The sequence below is a fragment of the Plectrocnemia conspersa genome, unplaced genomic scaffold (assembly GCF_051122295.1).
Source record: "Plectrocnemia conspersa isolate PC_06_02 unplaced genomic scaffold, ASM5112229v1 ptg000008l, whole genome shotgun sequence".
Taxonomy (NCBI): domain Eukaryota; kingdom Metazoa; phylum Arthropoda; class Insecta; order Trichoptera; family Polycentropodidae; genus Plectrocnemia; species Plectrocnemia conspersa.
Genome location: NW_028277172.1, coordinates 14,466,581 through 14,492,983, shown reverse-complemented (window position 1 = coordinate 14,492,983; position 26,403 = coordinate 14,466,581). Strand labels below are relative to the sequence as shown.

General features: G+C 30.1%; 1 protein-coding gene across 1 annotated transcript in view; it reads left to right on the top strand.

Moving 5' to 3' along the window:
• The window catches only part of LOC148233092 (uncharacterized), a 535,519-nt gene that overhangs the window by 312,242 nt on the left and 196,874 nt on the right, over positions 1-26,403 (top strand). Inside the window, exon 5 of the mRNA XM_088190536.1 lies at positions 3,419-3,478. Coding sequence (XP_088046662.1) covers positions 3,419-3,478 — 60 coding nt within the window. The remainder of the gene's footprint in view (positions 1-3,418; positions 3,479-26,403) is intronic.

The window sequence follows — 26,403 nt, the reverse complement described above, 5'->3', positions numbered from 1 at the left end:
AAAATAAAGCAGTACAAATAAGTTAAAACATTTTTTTTCTTAGTATCACAAGTCATTTTTTATTTTTACAATTACAGAACTCTAACAATAATGCATTAAAGAATTATCATAAAATATTTTATGAGACTATTTTAATATACTAATTACGATAAAATCAAACTCAAGCCTATATTCAAATTTTATTGCTATTGAACCTTTATTTATTGAATTATGTATTTTTATGTATTTATAAAAATGTAAGAAAATACAGTGCAAACTAATAATTGTTATTACCTCAACCATTCTACGCCTCTGATCTAGCCGTCTTCGCACGGACCTCATGAAGCAACGGCTGGTCTTCCACCCGAGGCCAATCCCTATGGGCTCGTGCGGAACTTATACACAAGACCTTTACAGCGTACACGTACGAATGTTTTCCATTAATAAATTGCTATAACCGTGCACGCGGAAAATTCCTATAAAATAGGAAATTATCAATAAAGGCGGTAGCGAATCGCTGAAAAGTAGAATGTATGAAAGTTTTCTGTGCGAAAACCTACTTATTTCAAAAACATTCGCAATAAAGGGTGAGATGAATAGAAACGTTTCGCAGAAAAGCTAAAGTAAAGGAGACGTGGGACGAATTGAATGACCATCATATTCCAAATCCACCTTATGAATGCCAATATTCTAACTCAAAGTTTCAGAAGGAAACGATTTGATTTAAAAATGGAATCTCAAAATTTTGATTTAATTGTTTTTAATCATACAGTACAACCATAGATCAGTTGTAAAAATCAGCGAATAGTACTTCAAGACCCAAGTGCAAATCTTAAAAGGACCCGAGTGTTTTTTAACTTTAATCATGTGTGGAAGATCAAAATTAGTGATTATAATATAAATTAAATTCAATTTTTAATCTATATTAATATATCTCTTAAAATACCGATATTTAAAACCCTTATCTTTCTAATCCATATAACACAATCTTACTAACAGACATAAATAATGTGATGGATATATTTTGTAAAAAAAGTTAGTATGTTAAACTAACAGTTCCTATATAAAATAAGTAAGACAAATATATTCTATAATAATATCTAACATACTATAATATTTTTCTGAAAAGGTTGACAACTACTGATTAATGAAGCTTTCCTTGCATCCAATATACACAGTGCATCACGGGAAGGATTACTAGAATGCGCCGATCGGTCATTGGCAATATTACTCATCTCAGGATCCAATCTTAATAAAATCGCCAACTAGCTCGTCTTCAGGATGTCAACCAAGAGAGGGACGCCGCGAAGATCGTTCCCCGCCCTCATCATACACCCCACACTTTGCCTCCTTTTGCCTGAACGCGATGGGATCTAATCCCGAATTTCTGCACCTAATCCTCGGGAAATAAGTATAATGCGGCCGCCGAAATAATCCGAAACGGGAACCACTCTTGATTTTTAAATAGCTAGTCGTTAAGACCACGGATCGGTGAGGCAAACAACAGGGTGTTTACAAAAATGATGTAAATATGATCATAATTTGAAAAAATAATAATTAGGGTGTTTACAAAATATTGATAAAAGTTTTTTTTAAATATTGATTAGCGGTATAAAAAAAAAGTGTCGTACCTGTTAAAATATCAACAAAGAGTACATATAAAAATATCAATAAAATAGATGTCACTAACTTACAGACTGGCTTTAGCCTGGTGTCACATTACTTAGTAGGTGTTGATTGTGTTAACCTAGTTGTAACGCCTGTCATGTTACAGAAAAGATTTACAACAAATAAATAAATCTTAACCTTTAACCTGATTGACTCATTATTTTGACTTTCTTTATTGTTCTGTCCAGTGACTTCCCTTATCTCATAAATAGTAAAATTATTCAGATTTCACTAAATATATATAAAATACAAAATTAGTACACTTATATTAAATTCAAAATAAACACAAAACATCCTGATCATAGTGCCAATTACTAATCTGGTCGCGCGGACCCCCCACTCCCTAAACGCGAGCTTTCTCCTTAATCCATCACGTAAAAGCAGAAGCCGGCAAGAAATCGCGTTACATCGACGAGAAATATATATACTATAAGGATCAACCCTCCTCCTTCTCTCACCCCCCCCCCCCCGCCTCCATCAAACCATAACCGCTGTCAAATAGGCTCGCTCTTATGATTCTCTGATCGGAAAGTTTTCCCTGCAGCGGCGGCAGGCGCGATTTTGCTCGAGTATTATATTTTAGGCGTAAGCTACCCCCCAGTCTCGGCGCGGTCCTGGGCTCAAGGGCTGAAAACCACTCCGGAAAGTGCATAAATGTTTTAAATCACTCGCCATTAATTAAGATCAAAAGGCGCTTGAGGAAAAACAGCCGATCGGTTGTGTTGGTTAAAGGCGTAGTTGGGTGGGTATATCAAATTTGATCTGTGTAGCATAAGATTTTATGATATATTTGTGTCTATTGTCTTATGATATTCTCCTATAGTAAATATAATATAATAAATTATTTTAGTTTTAGTATTTAACACATTATTATAAATTAATACAAGCAAGTCTGTACTTATAACATGAAAGCTTTAATTTATATTAATTTAAATATGGCTAAGTAAGGCTAAATCCAATTATACCTATTATATATCTAAAAACGAGACATGAAAATGAATGTGTTATCATATATTTGCTTAAAACACAACTACTAAACACGGTTATGTGAAACTTAATCTAGCTTTATATATTGATATAAATAAATCTACCATAAATTAATACCCTAATAATAAAATGAAACTTATATACAATATTTTGATATAAATAATCGTATGCAAATTCATACCTTAAAATACCTAAACATGAGATTGATTTGATTTTTGAAGTTTAAAATAACCAAACATCATTTATAATTTAAATTTAAATTAAAAATAAATTAAGGTATAATCTAAATATCATGATAAACATAAATTAGTCAAGTCCTAATTAAACTACTTATAATTTTAAAAAAAAAACATTTAAAAAATCTAGTTTGTCAAATTCTTTTTAAAAATATTATGTTTTTAATTTACTGCAACAAATTAATTCAATATTTACTGTACTTATTTAAAAGGTTTTGTATTACAAACTTTTTTTAAATTAGTCTAACCTCATATCTAAATAAATCTAAGGTTTTGATGAGTGAGAGCTAAGCTTATTTTAAATTACATAAATGAAAGCTGACCTAACTACTTTATGGAATTAAATCCTTCAAAAATTTCAAATCATATTATCAGAAATTTCAATATAAAATATAGTTCATAAATTTTATTTAAAAAATACACAATATTTTTTATTTATTATTGTTAAATGTTTTATACAATAGCTTTAAATTACTAGATGAAACTTGTAACATTTACTTATTGATAATGCAATTCCTAAAATAAATCAAAATTCTATTTTGCTGCAGGAATTGAATCCATCCAGCATCTTAGCCATTACACCACTGCGGACAATTGAGTACCTCAAGGTAAGGTTACCTTACTAAATTTTTCTAATTGAACTAACTACAACTTTGTTAGCTTAGATCTAATCTCGACTTCAGTTGTATAGATGAAAGTATCACAATAAATACATTTCTTATCTGGAACAGATTTTCGATTGGTCATCTCAGATTTTAAAATTCCCTCCCTCACACCACCCCTTCAACTGTCGTCGTTCTCCACCATTCGACAACTTGCAAAGTTTCGTGTTTGCCGAGTCAACACGCGCGCATGTTTGATGTTTTGCCAATTACACGGGACAACATTTCGCAGCCGTGATCAAAAACCAATATATCCACGCGAAGGGCAGGACCGGATCCGGGGCGAACGCAAATATAAATTAATTTCGAAAAGCGGCGCGTCTGATATTTTCTTAGAATATTGCCTGAACTCATTACGGGGTGGCGAAAACTTTTCCGGGGCATCCTACTTCCACTTCCAAGTTAATGCTCCACACACACACACACACATGTGCGCGAGAGGAGCGTTTCAATTTTAATATTCAGTTAAAACGGAGAAACAGTTCTAGGTAACTTCATTATATATTGACTCATCTTCATACAGCTTCGCTGAATACGTAATGATACTCGACTGTAACGGATACGTTCCCCCGTTAGGGAAGTTAGCGCGTAATTTGCTAAAAATTTAATTCGATCATTATGTACATGAATGTGGATGTGTTTGTGCGACTGTGAATGATTAATGGTATAATTGAATTGATTTTTAATAAACATAATTTTAATTATATTATTATAAAACATTTTACCGACTGAAATGCTGTAAATTAAAATTAATTGTAAGCCCGGTTTATTTATTATTCTATCGTTTTTTAATCGATTACCATAGATTTAATTAGACTTATAAATAAATATATTTTTGTTGCCACAAAGATTGCAATACTCTTATAGAGTAGTTGTGTACAAAATATACTGTTGTAATTAGTTTACAATTTTTTTTATTAATTAATTGATTACTAGTGCCACGTAGCTTTGTATATAATTTAGCTGAGATTACGCTTTATAACATAATTTGCAACAAAGATACAAAACCGCATTATTCAAAACCTATCCTTATTTAACCGCATTGCGTACGTTTAAGCATAAACATCTCCAATTAATACTTTTTCGATCACATCGCAAACTACAACACGCACTCGTGTTAAAAATTAAATTTTCAATTTCGTTAAATTATTCCAGTGACCGCCAACCAGCCGGGTCGGGCGCATAATCGACTCGTAAACAAATTACCGCTGCGATAAAAAATGTACACACAATTTTTCGATGGGGTCGCTCGGGGGTTAAAAGGACTCATTTCCACATTTCGTGTTCTATATCGCGCGACCGTATCACAAATTCAATTTGGGGTTAGCACAACCCCGAATAATTCCACACTCGTCACAAGCAGGTTGTAATAATATTTGACGAGTGATTTTTTGGTGATTTTGATAAGAGTGCATACTAATGCTCTTCGAGGGTGGTTATCACGCCCCTAAATATGGCAAAGCTTTGGCATAAATCTGGTTCAGGTGAAGTGAAGCAGGTGGAAAAGGATTTGAGTGGCTGATGCATCTTTATGTTTCAATCGAGCATCAATTGCCCATTATGCTGTCAGTATGGATCCCGAAGTAATGTTACGACCGTTTTATGGCATGTCGCAGTAAATTTTGGCAGGATGTTACTGTGAAGTAAGAGGGACCACTATTTTTTAGAGCGTTTGTAAATTTTTCGTAAGGGATTTAGATAAAATCCCTAGTTGTAAGTGATGTCGTAAAGATGTTTTTTTTGCAATCATGTTTTTTTAAATATTTAATACATATGAGTCTTACATGCTTTATAATATTTTTAGTTATTTATTGTGTTTAGTATTAGTCGTTATTTATCGTGTTTACTCTGTTTTAAATTGTGTTCTTAATTATTATTAGTTTTTAATTATTCTAATATTACACAAAAAATGGATTAGGTATTCGAATATATTTATAATATTTTTCCCGGTATTTACCTATATTAATTCATTCACCAAAATAATGCAAAAAATAATATAACCTGTAAAATATGATTTAATTAAAAAATATTTATTGGCTAATAATAATTATTTTAAATATTCATGTACTTTTATATTCGTTAAACTTTTTTAATTTTATAAAATATGCATAGCACAATGCTCTGAGAATTACTGATTAGTGAAGGCGTTAAAATTAAAATGCTAAATTTATTATTTTACATACTTTATAAGGGATGTATTTCTGATAATGTCAAAAGCAAATTTACAGTGGATATATGGTGACAAATTATGCCACTTTCATTGCTTTCTTTGTATACGGTTTACAAATGTTTGTCGGTCAACTATTAGCAAATGAATAATACACCTGAATATAGATAAAAATACAATTTTATATACACAAAATAAAGGCGCATAATGATCTATGGATTTTGGAGTGGCACTAGTCGCTCGAGTATGTTGAGAGAAAAAGGATTACCTGTGTTTCTTAAGTATATAAATTGTTTCATTTAAAGATTTTTTTTAATTTTATTCAAAGAATTATATATAATACAAATATTCATACAGTTTAAAAATGGACAAATAATTAAAATAATCGAATAGTAAAATATTCGATTAAACCCTATTTGTAACGCATTAGTTTAACGCCAATAAATAAATAAATAAAATTAATGCACTTACTTTCAAAAAAACTTGCAGCACAATATTCAAAAAGACCATTACTTATATTATATATTTTATATCTTGTAATACAATTACTGAGATATTTTTTTAACAATTTTAATTTTTTTTAAATATTAATTAAATAAAAATTTAAAGGCGGCATAAGTTAGCTAATACATTACTGTATTTTACGCCTTATAATAATAATTTATTGACATATTACACTTTACAGTAAAATATCACAAAAACGACTTCAAACAACAACAGTATAAAAATGATTATTTTATAATAAATATAATTTTAGAATGAATAAAAATCATGTTAAAATAAATATTAAGATAATTTAACTTACAATTTAAAAAAATATTATTAAAATCCTTATTATATAAAAAAAATATGATTAAATTCTTTAAATTTGTAACTACGTATTATATAATAATATATTATATCTAACCGTAAAAAAATCATTACAAAAATAATATGGTGAAATGAAAATTTTGAGAAACGATAAAACTAAACTTCGATTTAGTTCCTTTGTAAACTTTTATTAAAACGATGATCTGTTACTTAAAATTACTTATGATATACATTATTATGTATTTACACCTCTGCAAACACTCATTGGTAATGAATCTCGTCATTAATGTATTAAATGATACATTCATTCAAAAACTTAAACAATACTGATTACTAGCAATATCTATTATAGATAAATTGGAAGCTTTGAATTTTTTGATTTTTTAATTTTAACTATACAAACTTTGTGAGAACTTTTTTTTTATGAAAAATATGCTATGATCTAAGCTTTTTGAAGTCAACTAGCATTATATTGTGTATTGACAAAATACAATATATGTAATAACTAAGGAATTTACTTATATTTACATAGAATTTAAAACATACCATTATATTATTATTTAATTGTATTCAAATACAAATACTGTATATTATATATGCAAGATGAATTCAATCGGATTTAATTAACGTAAATGCCCTTTAGAGAATCGATTTTCAATGTTCTAATGGCACTGTAGATACGGACAGCGAGAAAGCAAAGGCAACTAAGGAAACTGCAGAAGTTTTAAATACAAATCACGCATTCCTTTCACCGGCGATGTAATTTAAAAAGTTCGTTAATTAACACTTTATTTATTATGTTTTGCAACTAAGCATACTTTTGCAATAAACTGTTAGCTAGTTAATACCATTGTTTACATTAAAATTGCATCATTGCCTAGATTACTATATGTAGTGAAGCATACTAAATATATGTATAGAAATATACGCAAAACAGCTGCAACTGAAGATAATATTTAAATTTAAAAACTATTAACATTCTTTGTTTCAACCCTTCTAGTCCCACCAAGTGAAACGTCGCACCCCCTCACACGGAAACATAAATCAAAAGGCGGATTTTTGTCATGATATCAAGCGCGGAAGATAACATCACTCCACCCTCCACCCCCAAATAATCGCGTCCGTCCCCCGGGAGGAGTTCTTTGGCGAGTAGCGGTGGTCCTCTTCTTTTGAAAAACGGAGTTTCGGCGCTTTCATCTCGGAGACCTCCCACTTCCTGCTCGAGATGGAGTTGTATTATTTACGGCTCTACGTGATATCCAAGTTTCGTTCCTGGGCGAAACAAGCGTTCTGCTTTTAATGTCTTGCCCCGCGGCTTTCAACTATCCCCAACAACGTACCAGCCGTCCCCGCCACCACCTTATTCATTAACCTTTTTACGTACCAAAACATGGCAGAATTTGTAATGCCTAATTATAAATGTGCCGGGAAATCGATTATGTTTTAATGCGGAATCACATCACAGGAGGAAAACTTGAGGCACTAGGAAAAATATATTTTCACGTAATTCGTTCCAAGCACTCGCATTTAAATATAAAGCCGTAGTAAAAATACTTAGGCACTCTAATAAATTAATAACTTTATAAAAATATAAAATAAAAACGACAAAGGTTTTTTACATTGTTCACTAAAAATATATTTTTAATATATGATATACCCGTAATCCATATTTTTGGTAGCTAAAGAAACTGTAAAACTTATTCAAATTGTTTTGAGTTTGCTACCAATATTAAAATTCTGAAAAGCTCTTTACAAATAATGGGAAAAAGGAGAAAGGTATTGCAAAATAGTAAATGCACCTAAACGTTTCAACTATTTTTCGCACTAACATTTTTTTCCAAGTCTTCATTTCAATGTGCAGAGGTCTGTTCAGAAGAGTGCACTAAACCTCACCTAGTAAATATTATTATTTAAATAACATGGTCTTCATATATAGTAGGTAATTTCTCGGTTTTGGTTATGACTCCGACCTTTTGGTATTATTTAATATTTTTTGTTACAACGATTAGCAAACATTGATTTATAGCTAAGCTTTAAATTTTAACTAGCAATTACAAAATAAATTAACAAGCAAAAAGGCAAGACTTAAATGTTAACATTGATATATTTGCAAAATCCAGATTTTTTTCTAGCCTAAAAAAGAATAGCTTATGTTATTTTGTTCTTAAGCAGAAATGTATAAAATATGTAAATAAATTGTTCTCATGCTATTGATTGACTATAGACCCTCAGGCTATTGATAATATAGACCCTCACGAGTTCATAGAACCCTAAAAATCTATAAAGTTTACTGAAATTGAACATTTATTATAATTTCAGCAATTAACAAAAAATATTTCTTACAGTCCTAAATATATTATAGTAAAATAAGCTATGTAAGAAAACCAATATTTTATGAAATAATGGAGAATAAATACAAAATAATAAAATCGACTGGCGAAAGAACAAGCAATTAACAGTGCTTGTTTGACGCCTTGTTGTCATTTGAACCAACATCGACACAATACGAAAGAAACTTTTCAACGGCTGAAAACTTCAAGCAAAAAAAGAACAAGAATGATCGATTCTACTTAAGATGGTATGAGATTGCTAGAAAGTTATTTTAAGTGTAATGCGCTATAATATACATATTTTGATAAGTAATAATTTTTTTATTATTATTCTAGCTCTTTTTTATTTTAATAACCATAAATAATATAATTTATGTACCTAAATATTAGCATAAAGTAAACACAAAAATTAAAACAGTGAAAATATTTTACTTATAAGATATTAACAATAATTATCTTATATTATTATAACTATTACATATATTTTTAATTTATAAAAATTCTAAACATAATCTAGAAGTGAAAATGGAGAACATTGAGAAATCAGAATGAATAATCACAATAAAAGTAATGTTATTCAAGCGATCCTTGCACATGAACATAATTCCTACCTCTACTGATGCCAAGGAGTCTTAATGTTTGACTGTGTGTACGATTAAATTGCCTTGTCGATACACATTAACAGCACTAAAAAGCTAAAAACGTATTTATATCAATAAACTAAATTATCATATTTATTTTTACACACAATTTGATTTGTCAGTTAAGCGCAATCTTCAAGTGACACATTTACTTGCTGTTTGTAATAAGTTAATAATATTGTCAATTAAGTCATACGCACATCTAAATAAAAAAAAATCGCCGTTGTGCTTTTTAAGATATACCTATAAAACTACCCAAGATTAAATCTCTTACGTTTCTCGGTGTTACGTAACGAATTCCCAGCGTCACGTAACCGCGAGTAAAATAAAACTAATTTTCTTAACCCTCGGCGCAACCCTTTGCGCGCGGGGGTGGTTCGATTCCCAGCGCTCGTCCGGTAATTAGGGTCGGCTCACGTCCCAGCGCATTAGGGGCAAAAAAGACCCCACGACCATTAATTGATTTATTATGACATCGATTTTGGTTGAACGTCATAATTTTGCGGGACAACTTTGCCGGAGAAAAGGCGCCGACTGCGATGATTTTCAGAGGTGGAGGGTTCCCACAGATACGTGCTTTAATGCAGAAACATAATTAACCCTTTATGAGCCAAAAAATAGATTATAATATAGGCATAAAAAACGCTTTATCTGCACAGTTTAATTGAGATACAGAAAAGCACTTCCTTATTTGATTAGTACATCTTGTTCCAATCTTAGTAGCATTATTTTATCTGATAATCTATATGCAACTTTTATACGTAGAAATAACTTTAACATTACATTTATATAATATAAAATTAAGAATATAATAAAATATTATTAACATGCAATGAAATAAAATAGCTAAAAATTTTATTTTAAAATCGATATCCTTAAAATGTAAATTTTAACATACTGTATTTTACATTGCTCAGCAAGGATGTACTAGATAATATTTTATGTGCTATGGAAGAACTTTTACACGTGTTAAACATCCATACTAGATCTCTTTTAGCACTCTTCCGTAAAACCTCTATGCAGAAACCGGCGTTACATCCAGAGCTAATTGTGCATCTGCCCGCAGTGTATTTCCGCCGATAGAAGGCAAGGGAAGGTTGTTTACGCGGTTAGCCCGCGGGCCGGAGAATGGAAACACCCGAACGCGTGCACTAAAGTACACGATGCTCCTACATACGGGTCTTCTTCTAATTAGCCCTGTTTACATGCAAACTCGACCCGCATACACACTCAGGCGACTACTGTAATATTTCCTCTCCTGCTCTCTAAAGATCGCCATGGACCAAATACACTAAATTTGGTTTGAATTATTTATTTCCATTTATATTTGCAATTTAATACATACATACACATTTTAATTTCGGTTGCTAAAAATATATATAATAACATTATATAATTTAAGTTTCACACTGACTTCTTTTTATCTGTTAATCCGTCATTATATAACAAATTGGAAAAGCTTAGCCACTATTAAATGATGTTTTATAGGTTTGGCTAGACTATGTTGGGTTAGGTTAAGTTATGTTCTTTAGCATATAAGTCTCATATTACAACTTCTTAGGTTCTCATCACTTTTTATATTTTATATGAGCTGCATTAGCTTATTATTAGAGAATATTCAATATCAGATACGTACAATCTAGCTTGATTTTACTTAAGCATAACGATATTCATCCGTGAGATTAGAAAAACTTAAGTAAACCTAATTTGTGATGATCAATTAGGTTTACTACATCGAGTTGTGACATATATTGAAAAGGACCTTGACAGAAAAATGACTACAGGAGCAGTGTTTTTGAACATTGCTAAAGCTGACGATCTACGACTAAAGCTGCATAAAAAAATAAATTCAAAAACGATTTATTTATCCTTAAATCTATTAAAAAGCGTGCAATTTTTAACACTTGCCTGGTTTATAGATTAGTCTATTAATACCTTTTAATACCCAATAAACTGTTTCACTTAAAATCGCGGCAAATGCACCATAGCTTTTCCATAACTCGATGTTACACAATGATTTAAAAATGGATACTCTAACTGAACTCGTAAATATAATAAATTAAACTTAAAACACCACGAGAGAATAAAAACGCATTAATAAAAAATATATAAGAAGAATAATAAAAAAAGCTTCCTTGCAGGATGAAAGTTTTTAGATTCCAAATTATTTAGTAAAACAATTTGTGATTTAGAAGAAAATAGGATTTATTTTTATTTTAGCGTGAAAAAATCTTATTTATTATTATCCAGCAAGACATGCAATTAAATCGTTAACTGTTACAACGAGTCTATCTTGTTTGTTGCATATAATGAACCTGGAGCGCACGTAGGTGAAGGGTTAATACGGAACAATATCTTACCTGCTCTTTTAATGAATCATGATATTTCAAAATAGTTGTCTGCAATCATTGCTCCTTACACTTTTTACACTTAATAGTCAGGTTTACGTTTATAATTTTATAAACGTAAACGTATTTAAGATATAAAAATGATAGTTTAAGTAAAACATACCAATATATATTCGATATTTAGGACTGTTATTTGTATGAATTTTATAAATACGAAATGTAAATTTTTGCTATACAAAATTAGTACTGCCCACTAATATATTAATTATTATCTTGTTTAGATTTTATTGTTTCGTGTCGCGAAGTTCAATGAATTAATTTTTTATAATAATCAAAAGCATTTTATGCAACAATTGTGCAAGTATCTGATTAATATGTGAAGTATCATAATTCAGATAAAAGATTTTATTTTTTAGCTCCCAAGTTTTATTTCAATAAATACTAAAAGTCATACAAGACGTATGTACATTTATGACTACTGTATAAAATATATACATTATATAAAAAAAACAGTTAAAAATCAGAAATATCTTTTTATATAAATCGTTTACATAAAAATCATGCAAAAAATTATATAATATTTTAATTAAATAACCATTAACTTGAACAAATACTTTAATACATTTCAAAATAGAATCTAATACAAATTTGTCGAAATTATTCCAAGAAATTATATTAATTGTGCTGAAGGCACAAAAGATAATTGTGTAACATATTTTTTTTTTGCTAATTCAATTAATTCTTTAATTATTATTTTGTACTTTCAGAATACAAAAATATTTTTATTTAAATACTATATCTTCAGAAAATAAATTAATAATATGATATAATAATATGTGAGTTATGTGCATTGAAAACAGGTACTTAACTAAGTTGCAAAATAAGTTATTTTAAAATATCGATTTAATTATTTTAGTGATATATTTTGCTGTAAATAATTTAAAAAAAATAATATTTAAAATAATAATAAAAAACGCGATATTTATTTAATAAATTTAATAATACGATAAATTAGTCTCAAATATAAAATTTACTTAAACTTGATTAACAAAATATTAAGCCACTTTATCATTGATTATATTAACAAAAATGTATTTTAAAAAATATGTTAATATAACAACTTTTCTAATCGATTTTTTTACCTTATTCCTAATGATTACAAAATGTAAAATTAAAAATATAAATTAGTATTTAGTTTTTATTAAGCTGTTGATTAATATATAATAATAATAAAACTGTGTTTAAAATTATCACAAACACTAAAATAATTTGAAAAAAATTTAAAGTGTATTTATTATTATATATAATCGTTTAAAAACCAACATTGATGTCAGAAGCTTTTATATTATATTCAGGCCTTTTTCCCTTAGGGTTGAAATATTTTATGCATCGACGCAGTAACGTCACATATTTTTGCCAGAAAAAAACCGTACGTATGAAACACGTATCATTGAATCCACCGCGTTTGAAAACGACTTCCATTATCTCTCTGGGGCGAGCTGTGAAAAAAGGCACACAGTGAAAATTGAAAATAATTGTGCGCATTCAACAAGCCAAAATATCAGAAAGCTCTCTACGGCGAATGCATATGTCGACCACCCCATTTTTAGGGGTGAACTCGGATATGCCGTGCAAAAAGAATTTATCGGTTTGTTTGCTTTACCTAGATGCCGGGGGTGAAGCGGAACTGGCGAGTGGCATTTTGGTGACAAACTGGAATTGAAATGTTTTTTTTCAAATTAATATTTAAATGACAATTAATTTTAAAAAATACTAAAAACCAAATTTTCAATACCTTTATTATTTTTTTAATAATAAATGCTATCGTTGATAAGCTATTGATCATACCTTATTATTGATTTCTAATTATAATATTCTTATAAAACAATATTATAACAAAATCGTTCTACAAAACCATTATTAACATGTTAAGCAAATAATAAAATAATTTAAGATTGCCAATAAAGTATATTACAGTGTTTCTTAATACTTAATATATTTTTAAAGCAAAAACAAAACACCAAAGATAATGACAAGCTTATAAAATTTGTAATAAATATGTATATTATTATTTTTTTATCTAATATACAGCATTTAAAAATATCTTCAATATTGTATCTAAGCCAAGTTGCTATTCTTGTAGCACTAGATGTAATTTGGTAAACTTACAGAGCGTTCAAAATTGTAAGTCTTAGTTTGATTATCTTGTATCTATTCATTATATATGTAAGTTTACTAAATTTAAGCATTACTATGAAACCATTAAGTATACATACTAAGTAATTGAGCAGAATATTTTTATAAGATTATAATATGGGAGATCGGAATTAGTGATTATAAAATAATTATAATTCTGGTAGATCATCACAGATTAGGTTTACCTAGATTTTCCTAATCTCACGGATGAATTTCCTAATAATTAATTAAAATCGAGCTAAGTCATACGCATCTGGTGTTAAAAATTCTCTAATAATGAGATATTTTCAACTTATATGTATTGAAAATATTATATATTTTTTTAAATTGGAGTTCTTTTCTAATTATAATATATTAAAAATAACTAAATTGGACTACAACATCAAATTTTTAATACGAGCATTTATTGTTAATACAATATTTATTTTTAAAGTCAATAATGCGTAAAGAATAAATTATAACCAGTTTATATATTGCTAAGTGTAATCATAGTGTAAGAGATTTAAATCAGATTACCTTTTTAATTAAAAATTGATTAGGCATGACAAATAATTGTTAAAAACCATTTCATATTAAAGGTTTAAATGTATAGTTTAAAGTTTACATGATGAATTTAAGCATCCTATTTAATATAATTATTTTAAATCGCCTGTTATGATTATTACACAAGGGATCTTCAAATAGTCCATTTTTTGTAGCACTTTTCACTATCAATGTGAAATCATAATCTAATATTGTATTACTTGATGTCATTCTAAATCTATACTTTTTTGGGATCGTTCAGTACCAAAAAAGCAAGTCAGCATTCCTGTCATTTTATAAAAACGTTCACCCCCGCAATATGTGCCGGCGTTGTGATATATTTTTTTTACATTTCTCTACCCCTAAAAATGATAACAGCTATCTGACGAAGCCAGAATTAATATAATTATTTTTCAGATTGCTCCTATTGCCGTATGCAAACAAAATACATATTAATATGTGTATTTGTAACTTTAAATAATCCTTGACTAAATATTATAATTAAATATTACTCTAAAAATCCAATAGGGATATATATGATATATATGGAAAACGTAAGGCCTTCTACAAAACTAACCCCATTTTCTACCCTCAATAAGCTCATCAGCTCACCATGAACTTTTGCACACAGCAATCACCGTAATAAACGCCACACAGTTTGTGACGTATGTAATATGCACGTACATACGTACGTGGCACACGTATGGTGTCTACGTTATAGACTAATAACGCAAATAAGGCTTCGCCGCCGTTATTTGTACGTCGTTTTCAACGATAGATCGTGCGGTGAACTATTACCGGTACATGGTATCTTTACGTGCGGTGATTGTGTATGGAGGGGGTTGATTTTGTGGGGTAGGGGCAGCTGGCGGTCACGCCGGATGAGAGATCCTCTCGTGTAGGCAGGGTGGATGAATAAACAGCTCTGTGAACACTTGAGGGTCAATGGCTCGTCGACGTGATAGAGAGCGAGTTGTTTATTTGGAATTCATGGAAAATCACACCTAGTGGTTTGAGTAAAAACTTGAAACTGATCGTATCGCGACTTACGACAGTATTTTTTACACGATATTACAGATTTTTCAATAAAATCATCTTGAGAGTTAGTGTTTTCCGAAACGCATTGTTAAAAAGACAGGCGTTCTTAAACACGCGAAGCTAAACGTTACAGACGCGATGTTTAATCTAATTAATTAATAGTAAAAACAAAGACAGAAACATAAAAACGTTAAAAAAACATACGAAACAGTGAAAGAGTTGCAAGTTCACACATGTCAAATTACCAATGAAAAAGTGGAATGCCAGATTTGCATACAAAAATAACTTTCAGAGTATTTGTGTCATCCGGGATGCTCAAATAATAATTAGAATAATGTTAAAAAATTACACAAAGTCAATTAAATTACTGAAATATGCAAATCATATTGACTAAAGACACGTTTCTAAAACTACATTACGAATTAATGAGACTACATGTAAATGTAAGGAAAACAATGTATATGACGATAACGAAAGTCTTCTAAATTAATACAACATCTATACCGACAATTTCTGAATTGACGAAATTAACAAGTATATTTATATGATCATTCATTAGCGCAAAAAAATCAGCACTGAGAATAACAGGAGATGAATCTGTTTATTTGAGCTACAAAGACACTTTTAAAGAACCCATGTATATAGAAAAAATTATAAGACAAATCCTGGTCCCAAAACAGCGACTCTCAATAGGTGAAAGCTTTGGAGCAAAGAATCATAGAGAATATTTTCAGGCCTACGTACGAGAACGGTACCTATGGTCGTCGGTAAATCAACAAACTGTATGATTTTAATGTAAGCTAAAAATCTGTCATTTATTATATTAAACATACAGGTAGACTGCGACCACAAAAACAATTTTAATAAATACTAAAATATGTAATTATAAAAAATTCATAAATATAATAAGAATGTTTTCAAATATGTATGATTTTTATTATTTGACGTTATTTGTGTAATGTATTTTATTTGTCTTAATCTAATCAAAACGCTAAGATAAATTTTAAAATCTAATGATATTAATTCTAAAACATTCACACACGCGAGCCCTTTGAGGTTTTGTACGGCTCGTTGCATCGAACCAACGTTTACGATAGACGGTTGAAGGAGAGAGCGAAGGTGGCGATGCTCGGGTTTCGCCACTAACGAAGGGAAGCGTCGAAAGACCAAAGGTCGTCATTAGGGCCACTGTGTCTCTACTTGCCTGCACTAATAGCCAATTCATGCGCCCCGGGCGACCCGGTTCGCCCAGACTGCCCCGCGCCAGAATCACTTTTAATTCCGACCCCAAAGTATCTTTTCCCTATGTGCACGATGAGATTTTTCTCTCCTCTTGCATAGTGGCCCAAATTAGTTGGAGTCTTTTTATTATATATATACCTTACACGCATAAGGGTCAGCTGAGCCTTTTCATTATTTTCACTGGAAAGGTTTTACTAACGTTAGGACGAAAATAATTAAAACGTTTCAAGTTATTTTTAATAATATAAAAAAACCTGTTGCAAGGCATGTGTCTAATTAAGATAAAATATAAATATATGCTATTTGGAATTTCTAAAATCACAGTCCAAACAACATATAATACAAATCGTAAATTTCCAATCCGCCCTTTAGCCGCCTTCGCTAAAACCACGCGTCGATCGTAATTATTTAATAACGTTCGTTGAAAAATGTAATTTAGGATTAATGGCACTATGGCGTGATCGTTAGGGTCGTTAATGGGTTGAAACTTTATCGGTGTTTAAAGTTCCCTGGCAGGAATCGAAACCAATACGTTAATTACGCACGGACAAGCGTGTAATATAAATAATAAAATTACTAGTTTGTATATTCAACGGACGAGTGACTAGTAAAATACTTTTAATAAATTAGGAATGATATTTAATAAATATTGGTTTCTATTTTAATATGTACTATTATACTAGTTATTTTAAATTAAATACAATATATAATTCTGAGATAATTTGATACTGAGTGACAAATAAAAAAATGTAGTTGGCTAAATTAAAAAAAATATTTATTGATTTTCGTTAAATATTACGGATTATTTGCATAAATATAAAGTATACTTTTAGTTAAAATATAAACATTTGTCCTTATTTCTTGAAGCTGTGTGTATGCTAGTATAAAAGTCTATGTAATGCAACATCTTCAGTCCGCGTCCTGTAATATTGGTTGCTTAGTCTGGAGATTCCGCCACTGGGGACAATCTACACAGGGCAGGGGTGTAGCTGGGCTGCTGCGGTTCAGCCATCATAACCGTGTCTCGGCGCTCGAAATACATTTAGGCTTCTGGTTAACCAGCCCTTGACTCACCGACATCCAGCTCGCCTATTAGGGTCTATGCAACTCGTCGGTTTTGCGTCTCTCTGTTTCCCATTTCCTTGGCTTTGTCTCCTGCTCTGCTCTTCTCTGGCGGGAGGTTAAGCCGGTCTTTGATAAAGCCTGGATTATGACACATACTTCGGTTCATTAAACTATGTATAATTTGGATTTAATTCCCGCTAAGTACGGCGCTGCTGCTCGCGAGAGAGTTATTATATATAATGTGAAATCATATCTTATTTTTATAACAAATTTTATTTACATACTTGTTATATAAATACTGATTATATTTGTCGATGAAATGCTTTAGCTTCATTATATATAAAAAAAACCTCAAGAACGATATTTGTATAAAATTATAGCAATATACCAAGAAAACTTTTCAGTTACTTTTAGATCCCGTGCTCATTTTATTAAAAGATATAGTCTATAACTTGTACCTGAATATAATTTACCATTTTACATTTTACGTTAATATACTGTGATGCACCATTTAGTTATGTGTCTATTGATTTTTTTTATATGAAGCTTTTCCACAGATTATGTGACTTAGGCAATATTTTTTGAAACATCTCTTAAGAAAATGCTTATATTTGAATGTCTTTATATATAACAAATCTATTAGGTTAGCTAAGTATTTCGAAAATATTGTACTAATATAAGCGTTTTAACATCATCACCTAATATTAAAAACCGCTGAATCTTCGCCCGGGCCCAAATCAATTACGAGTCAAAGGTTGGTCTGCGACTTTCGATAGTTAAATTCGAGTTGGGTGCTAAGGACTCTTGCACTTGTCGGTCACTTGCGATTTGCATAAACTTAAGTGCTTAACTTGGAAGTTGGAGACACTTCGGTGATCCTCACTTCGTCGACTTATTAAAGTAACTGACAAGCAATAATCCTTACCCTCCTGACTGCTTCGTGTCAGCTCAAATGTAATCCCGTAATTGAGGCTCGATAGACTAGGTTTATACATATATTTAATACAGATTTATAAGTATACAATATTATTTATTTTAATATAATTTTAGATAAAACGACGTTTTAATAATCGCTTCCGTGCCGCTGCTGCCGTAGCACATAAGAGGGGGTCCTTTTTTAGAGCCGGGGGCTAAGAGGACTTTCCTCCTGGTCATCTCATCCTCGACTGACCCTCTCGAAACTCCTCACAAAGCATCTCGTTAGCGACCAGACGTGCGGTTTGCTGCTCCACCACGTTTATGTAATCTTCGAAATGCCACTAATAGCTTTTTTTTTAATTAAGCATATTATCATAAAACAATCTAATATGTGTGTCATATATCTTATATATAATTTGCCGAGCGTATATACAAATCACATTTATTCGAAGCACCGATGAATTAACGCATTGTCCTACTCATAAATGTACATGCCTCTAGTTTTTTGACCCAAATACGCTGAAGCATTGCATACACTGTTAACTTTACATTAAACTATTTAAATCCGAATCATGAACGAAATATTAGCAGAGATAAAATTTATATTTATTTTGTGTGATTTCATTGCTATTTTTTTTATAGTAATATTTTTTTTTTGCCAGTAAGCTTAGTGAGCTTAATAAGTCAGTAAATTAGGCTCCTTACATAAATTTTTAAAAATAAATAAATATGCTATTACAACTTTTGATAAAAATTATTTTACATTTTTAATTTTAATAAATATTCTTATTTAAATCGTAACATTTTTTTATAAACAAAGTTTTTTTTTAGTGGTTGCTTTTACTATTAAATAATAACATTTTATGTACTGTTACATTTATATGCTATTAAATCAAAAACTAAAAAAATTTTAAAAATAATTAAACAAGAACGTTTTGAGACGTCATTTGGCAACACATGTCGTCTGTTATTTTAATTTGCACAAAACGGAAACTGGTCTCAAGGGTCGATGGTCTAAAATAATGAGATCCCTTTTTCTCTTGGGTGCGAGCTTCCGGAGCACTCAGATCCCCTTTCATACTATATATTCTCTTAAAATCTTGTTTAAATAATGTTTTTTATACCTAATTATTATATTTATATATTGTTACATGTAAGGTTCTAGATTTTGATATTTTTTTAAATATCTTTAAATAAATAAAATAAAATTCTTAACATTAAAAGTATGAGAAACTAAATAAGTTATCTGGATACATGTAAATAATACGAAGTTGAATGTAAAATACAAAATGTTAGGATACCTAGTTGTAATTCAAAAAACATGATTTTTTAGGAATCAGTTTTTAATTTTTGCGATTTTTAATTTTTTTTTTATACTTCTGTGTATTTTAACTGACAATTTAGATTTTATATTGTTTATATTTTTTATTTTTTTAAACTGACATTTAATATAACATATAACAATTTTTTCATATAACAATTTTTTGTTACGATTTCTATAAATAAATATTCAGTTATATGTTTAATTTTGACGTATCTTTAAAACAATGAACGTCTCATCACATTTTGCTGCTGTTATCTCTGAGAATTTAACATATTTATGATTTTTTAACGATTAAATATAATTTTGTATTCAATCTCTACCAACGAAAGAGATTTTTCGTCATCATTGTCAATGTTAGAATTAACAATTGTTCATCGATCTCTTATATTGTAAGCTACTTCAGGTGAAATTTATTATTTATTTATAGCTCCTTTTTATCATTACGACCAAACTTTTTTTTATTTAACTTACTTTATCTTAAGTCTTTAATACCATTTCTGTATCCAAACTTAGTTGATATACATTTTAACAATTTTAAAAAAATTTAATACATTAGAATCTCGTATATCTTTGATAAAAATAACATGAATGGCCTTGTTATCACTTTAAATATCATACAAACATGATGAAAAATAATCAAGCACTTAAATTAAAAAAAGGATCATAAATAAGTATAGCTAAGCGTATATATTTATCTTAATCAATAAAGAACGACAATGAATTACATGTACACATTGAACATGCCTGAAAAGCTGCAGCGGGAGAGTTTTAATAAAATAAAATTATAATATTTTATTCATATCGAGTACTGCTGTTGTATAGTAGGAAGTCTCTCTCGGCAAGGAAATGCCGTTTATCGATTTTACTTTGGGAAAGTTAGTTCCGCGCTCGACGGCAGTAACCCGGTCTGGATCTCACGCGAGTTTGCTGCCCTCCAAAACTTTGCCACTCTGCAAGAAAATTTTCCATAATAATTGCACTTTTCCGGAAACTTTGGATTGTTTGGGTGGAGCGGCCCGATAGTAAAAAAAGCCGTGCGACATAAACAAAGCGAGTGGAGGAATTTTGAGATTTTTTGCCATGCAGAAAATATGAAAAATTGTTTTCGTGACGAAGAACGCGAAGGCGATGTCACAAACGCTAATGACGCGGGGGAACAATTTGAAAATTTAATTTCTTGACAAAGTTTTGCATGCGACTGTTAAAGGTGGAAGTCACTTCTTAAAAAATATATAAATGGTGATATACAAGTATGCATTCTATAGATTACTTCTTCGGCTCTATCCTTGTTAATATTTCTCTATTATTGTCTGTGTCTCATCAGCATTATAATTTTTTTGTGGTTTTATATAATAATCACTTGAATGCTCAAAAGATTAGCTAATTTATTAAGACAGAGATCGCATATGTTTAATTAGTGAGAAATAAAAAATCAAAACCCAGAAAGTCAAATATTAGATAATAACATGCATCTTAATTTTTCATATATTTTTTAAAACTATTTTATGATCATCGAGACCTAACAGTGTACCAAAATGCGTTACGGTAGTCAAAAAATAATACGTAGTAATAAAACAATACAAAAAATATAATACAAGTAAGATAAAAAAGTAATACATAGTAAGAAAAAAAATATAAAATAAAAAAAATAATTGACCATTAAGCCGATCAATGTGCAACGTCAGCATATTAATAAGTTGAATGGTGGCGGTCATAGTAGGCTACTGTGGAAGTCCTGTTTTTATTGGGCATCAGAAGAGGACGCGAACGTGATTTTCAAAAACATTCTGAAACTCAAAACTGGAATTTCTCGAGAATAATTTACTTGTCAACAGCATCCTTCAGTAGTTTAAAGAAATGCTAAGCAACATACAACTTTCCGCAAATAGCAAATCGTATCCCAATGCTCATAAAAAAAGGTACTGGTATGCAAGAACGGCTAATAACCTAATATCCTCTTATAAAGGTATCTCAAAACTCTTTCAAATAAGAGGGAGTATTTGGTTATTTAATTATTCTAAAGTAAAATCCCGATTTAATAATACTACGAACTGTGTCATAGAATCATAGACGTGGTTTATGTGCAGAGAGAATCTCCACTTACTCTCAAAAGTTATTCCGACATATTTAGTAGATTTTTTCTAACCAAAATGGTCATACCGATATCAAAAAATAAACTGATGGTAAACAGTATCGAGAAAATGACATAATATTTTAACAAAAGGTTTCATCTATGATCATATAATTTCAACTGATCCTTATTACCAGCACGTCGCCTCCGAAGGGACGATGCGTCGTCGGTTATATGCCATGGGTATATGCCGTGTATATTGGATTAAAACAAAGGGTTCATCGGTGCATGCGTCTTCGGGTCGCAGACTCTTGGGCTTAATAATTTAGCTTTCAACCCCTGGGAGCTACATGTCTGCTCCGGAAGACGGTCACCCCAGTTAGTCTCATTCGTTACGCCGGTAATGGACCACGACAGCTGATGAGGACGAACGAATTCTTGTCTGCGTCTCCTCGCTCCAACATACACACCAGCTAATGCACTGCCTAAATTCCATTATCCAGCGTGCGTGAGGTGGATCCACACGTCGGATCCCACTAATTAGGATATATGTATTACCTCTCGTTATATGTTGTAAATTCGTATATGAAAATTGACCCGATATACTTAAAAATCCCTATAGTGATTTTCAAACACACACGAATGCAAAAAATAATAAAAGCTATGTATCCTTCTAAACAGCGTGCTCCTTTCGCGTGACACTAGGCTCGGACAACAGATAAACAAGTAAACAAACAGGCAAACAGAAAAATGGGCAAACATCCCATCGTCCCGATCAATCGGGTAGGGTAGTAGGTAGCAATCACAGTTTATTGGCGAAACACAAACAAAAAGAGAGATAGATAGAGAGAGTAGGACCCCTTGTATTATTTACGATCGCCTAACATAATTCCGGGGACCTTGTTCCTCGCGATGGAACTCTTTTGTGCTAGGTTTTCGTGTTAAATGATCAAGAAGTAATGTAAAGCCAATCACATGGGACGGTTGCTTACTTTATTTCACGGTGACTTGCATTTGGACTGCGCCTATTTCCCTGTTTGATGGGTTCTACCATAAAATCCATTGTTTCTTGTCGAATTCTATTTATTTTATTCTAATAACATTGTAAAATATAAAAATGTTAAAAAGTTACCAGTGAGAGTTTAGTTAATTCTGAATTCATACTCACTCTAACAATATATTATTATTATAGACTATAGTTGTTAAAACATTTGCTATAAAAAGATAAAATCATTAAAATTGCATGTTTATAAATAGGCATAATGATTTTTTGAAAAATAACAATATAATATTGTAGATATCTTCATATAATTTAAAAATAGAAACTAAATGATCGTTGAAGAGAAGAAACTTCAATAAAATGATGATTTGTTTTATTGGACGCAAATAATTGAAGGAAGAATGTCGAGATATTAAAGAATTTTGGGCTGTCATATTTATATCCGAATCGTAAAAATAATTGTAAATAATAGCTGTTGTTAGTTTACAATTTTCAGATATTGAACAAGAAATAAACAAAAAACTTCTTTGGATCATTGAAAAAACCACATTTAAGTTCGCCTATAAGCAAATTGTAAAACGTTGTTTTGTGAAAAGCCCCCATAATTTTTTATTATCTGCTAATTTGCGGTTACTTAATACCTGATTATTAATTTATTTCTTAGACTACTAGAGCAAAAATATGGTTAATTAGAGCTGTTGAAAAAATTGTAAGCATTTTTGTTGCTCTAACATTATTTCTACCTCTAATAAAAGCTTTCAAGAAAGCATAAATATTTCAAACATCTGGCACGGACCCACTATTTCTATTTAGTGTTTGTTAACATTTAAAAATATTTATTCAAACCGTATTTTCAGCATAAATTGGTTCAATAAATTTGTTGATTTCTCGAAAAATGAGAATTCTTGACTAGGCATTTTTTTGCAAACAAACAATATTTTTAACCGATTATAGAAGTACATTGTCAACGCATTTTAAGAAAACTTTGCGTCCGATGTTTTTAAAATTTTAATAGTTTTCTCGAAAGTAGAAAAATTGAACTAGGTTTTTAATAAATTTACAAAAAAGTGCGTTACATATTTTTTCATGAAAGTATTGCTCTTGTTATCATTAAATTCAAAGTTCAGTATTAGTTTTTTGTTGGCAGTTTTAATTTGATTTATAACGCAATTTTTTTAACTTAGATTTAACTAAGAATCCATATTTACTACCAAAAATTATATCATATTATTCATTAGTTTTTTATGGGGTGTTAAATATTTTTTATAATCATCAGATTTTTTTATCTTACGTATATACATTTTAAAAATCTTAAAAATAATATTAGTTTGATAATAAGATAAGCCTATTAATTTTGCTTTTTGACAAAATTAAATGATTATTGTTTGATGAAAGATAAATTATAAATATAAAGCTGTGCATAGTTATTTTTTAACCATAAAATCAACTTTAAAGAAACAGTTGCAAAAAAAAACGAAATATAAAATATACATTATAACTTTTTTAATTTAATTAATAATCTAATTTTTATTCAAATGTATCAAATTCAACATTACAATAATTTTACTTATATTACGTATCGTAGTTAATCATAAACAATTACAGCAAGAAAATAAAAAATTTTGTATTTTGTTGATGCAATTGTTAAAAAATGATTTCTATCAAAACTAATCAAAAAAAATTGACGATATTTAAAAGATTAAACCTTACACGAAAAACTTAATGTGTATAGTTAACATAATATTTTAATTTCTAAACTTACATTAGCATGAAAAATATATTGTATATTCAATATAAATAAATTGATTGTATCTTTAAAGTGTAAAATTGTGATTTGCAGTGTGTGTAATTCTGTAATAAATAATAAATCAAAGGGATTGATTATATTGCTATAAACTTCAAATATCAATTAAAAAAAATAGTTAGAATGTAATGGTTGTATGCTAACTTATACTAAAACATCACAATTTCTGTCATGCAATAAAGTTCACAATAAATAATTTTATTTTCATATTTTTATTAAAGCAAATCGTGATGCATCTTTATTACTGAGTTACAGTTACGTGCGACACGTTTCTCCCTAATCATGAAAATCGTATATAAAACGTGCTCAAATATATTTTTAAGTATACGGGAATTCACATAATTACTCAAAGATGATACATTTTTGCTATTTTTTAATAAATATAATAAAAATAATTTATTGTAATAATGCATATTATATTATACAATTTTATTATTAAATAATTATATATTATACAAATGTATTCACAATGCACACTGTACATACGGTGCTCACACCATGAGTCTCGCTCGGGTGTAGGGAGAAACATTTTTGAAGTCGCAAAATTTAAAGATATTTATTTGACTATAAAATATAAGAATAGTATTTAACTTAAATCAAATATCAGTAAAATAGTAAAATAAAATTATATTATGAAAATTATATTCATTTCTATGACTACATTTTGGCGAACAATGATAGCAACAATAGTCACTAGACGGAGTGTCAAGCGACGCGACGTAGATCACGTACTTTCTTAGTCTTTTAGCGACTATCAGCAAATATAACACCTACTTTAATGCTCTATCGAGTATTTTCAACATCTAATTAAGGTTTCTTACAATAAAATATTTTTTAAGAAACACACACGAAAATAATAAATTTGGAAATATGAATAAATTTATTAATAACATTAATGGTCCAAGAATAAAACATTAAGAAATAGATTATGTAAATATAGGTTTGGAGTATTTATTTTTAAACCACTTCTTCATGAACTTCTCTGATAACTCTGGCAAATTTTATCGAACTTTGTAAAAAGGATATGAATAAGATAAAAAATCTTTTACTCCCCAATATTTTCAGCAGTGAATAGCGTTAATTAAAGACTAGCATTCCCATATTTCACTTTCCAAAGCACACACAATCCACCATTTCGATTAATCCGATTCCGCAAACAAACGAGTGGGGTCGCGCCGGGCAGAGGTGTGTATACACGGCACGGTTGGGTAGGGTTGTGGAGAAAAATAAAGCAGCGCACCTTACACCCTTGCACTTACACGGTTCAGCTACACCCCACCCGCCCGTCCCTTTTCGACTCTCAGGGTATAAGCCAGTGCTTTATCGGGAGGCGCCTCTCGGGCAGATTTATGGTGGTGTAATGGGGCCAAGTGGCGGGCGACATCACCATTTTGT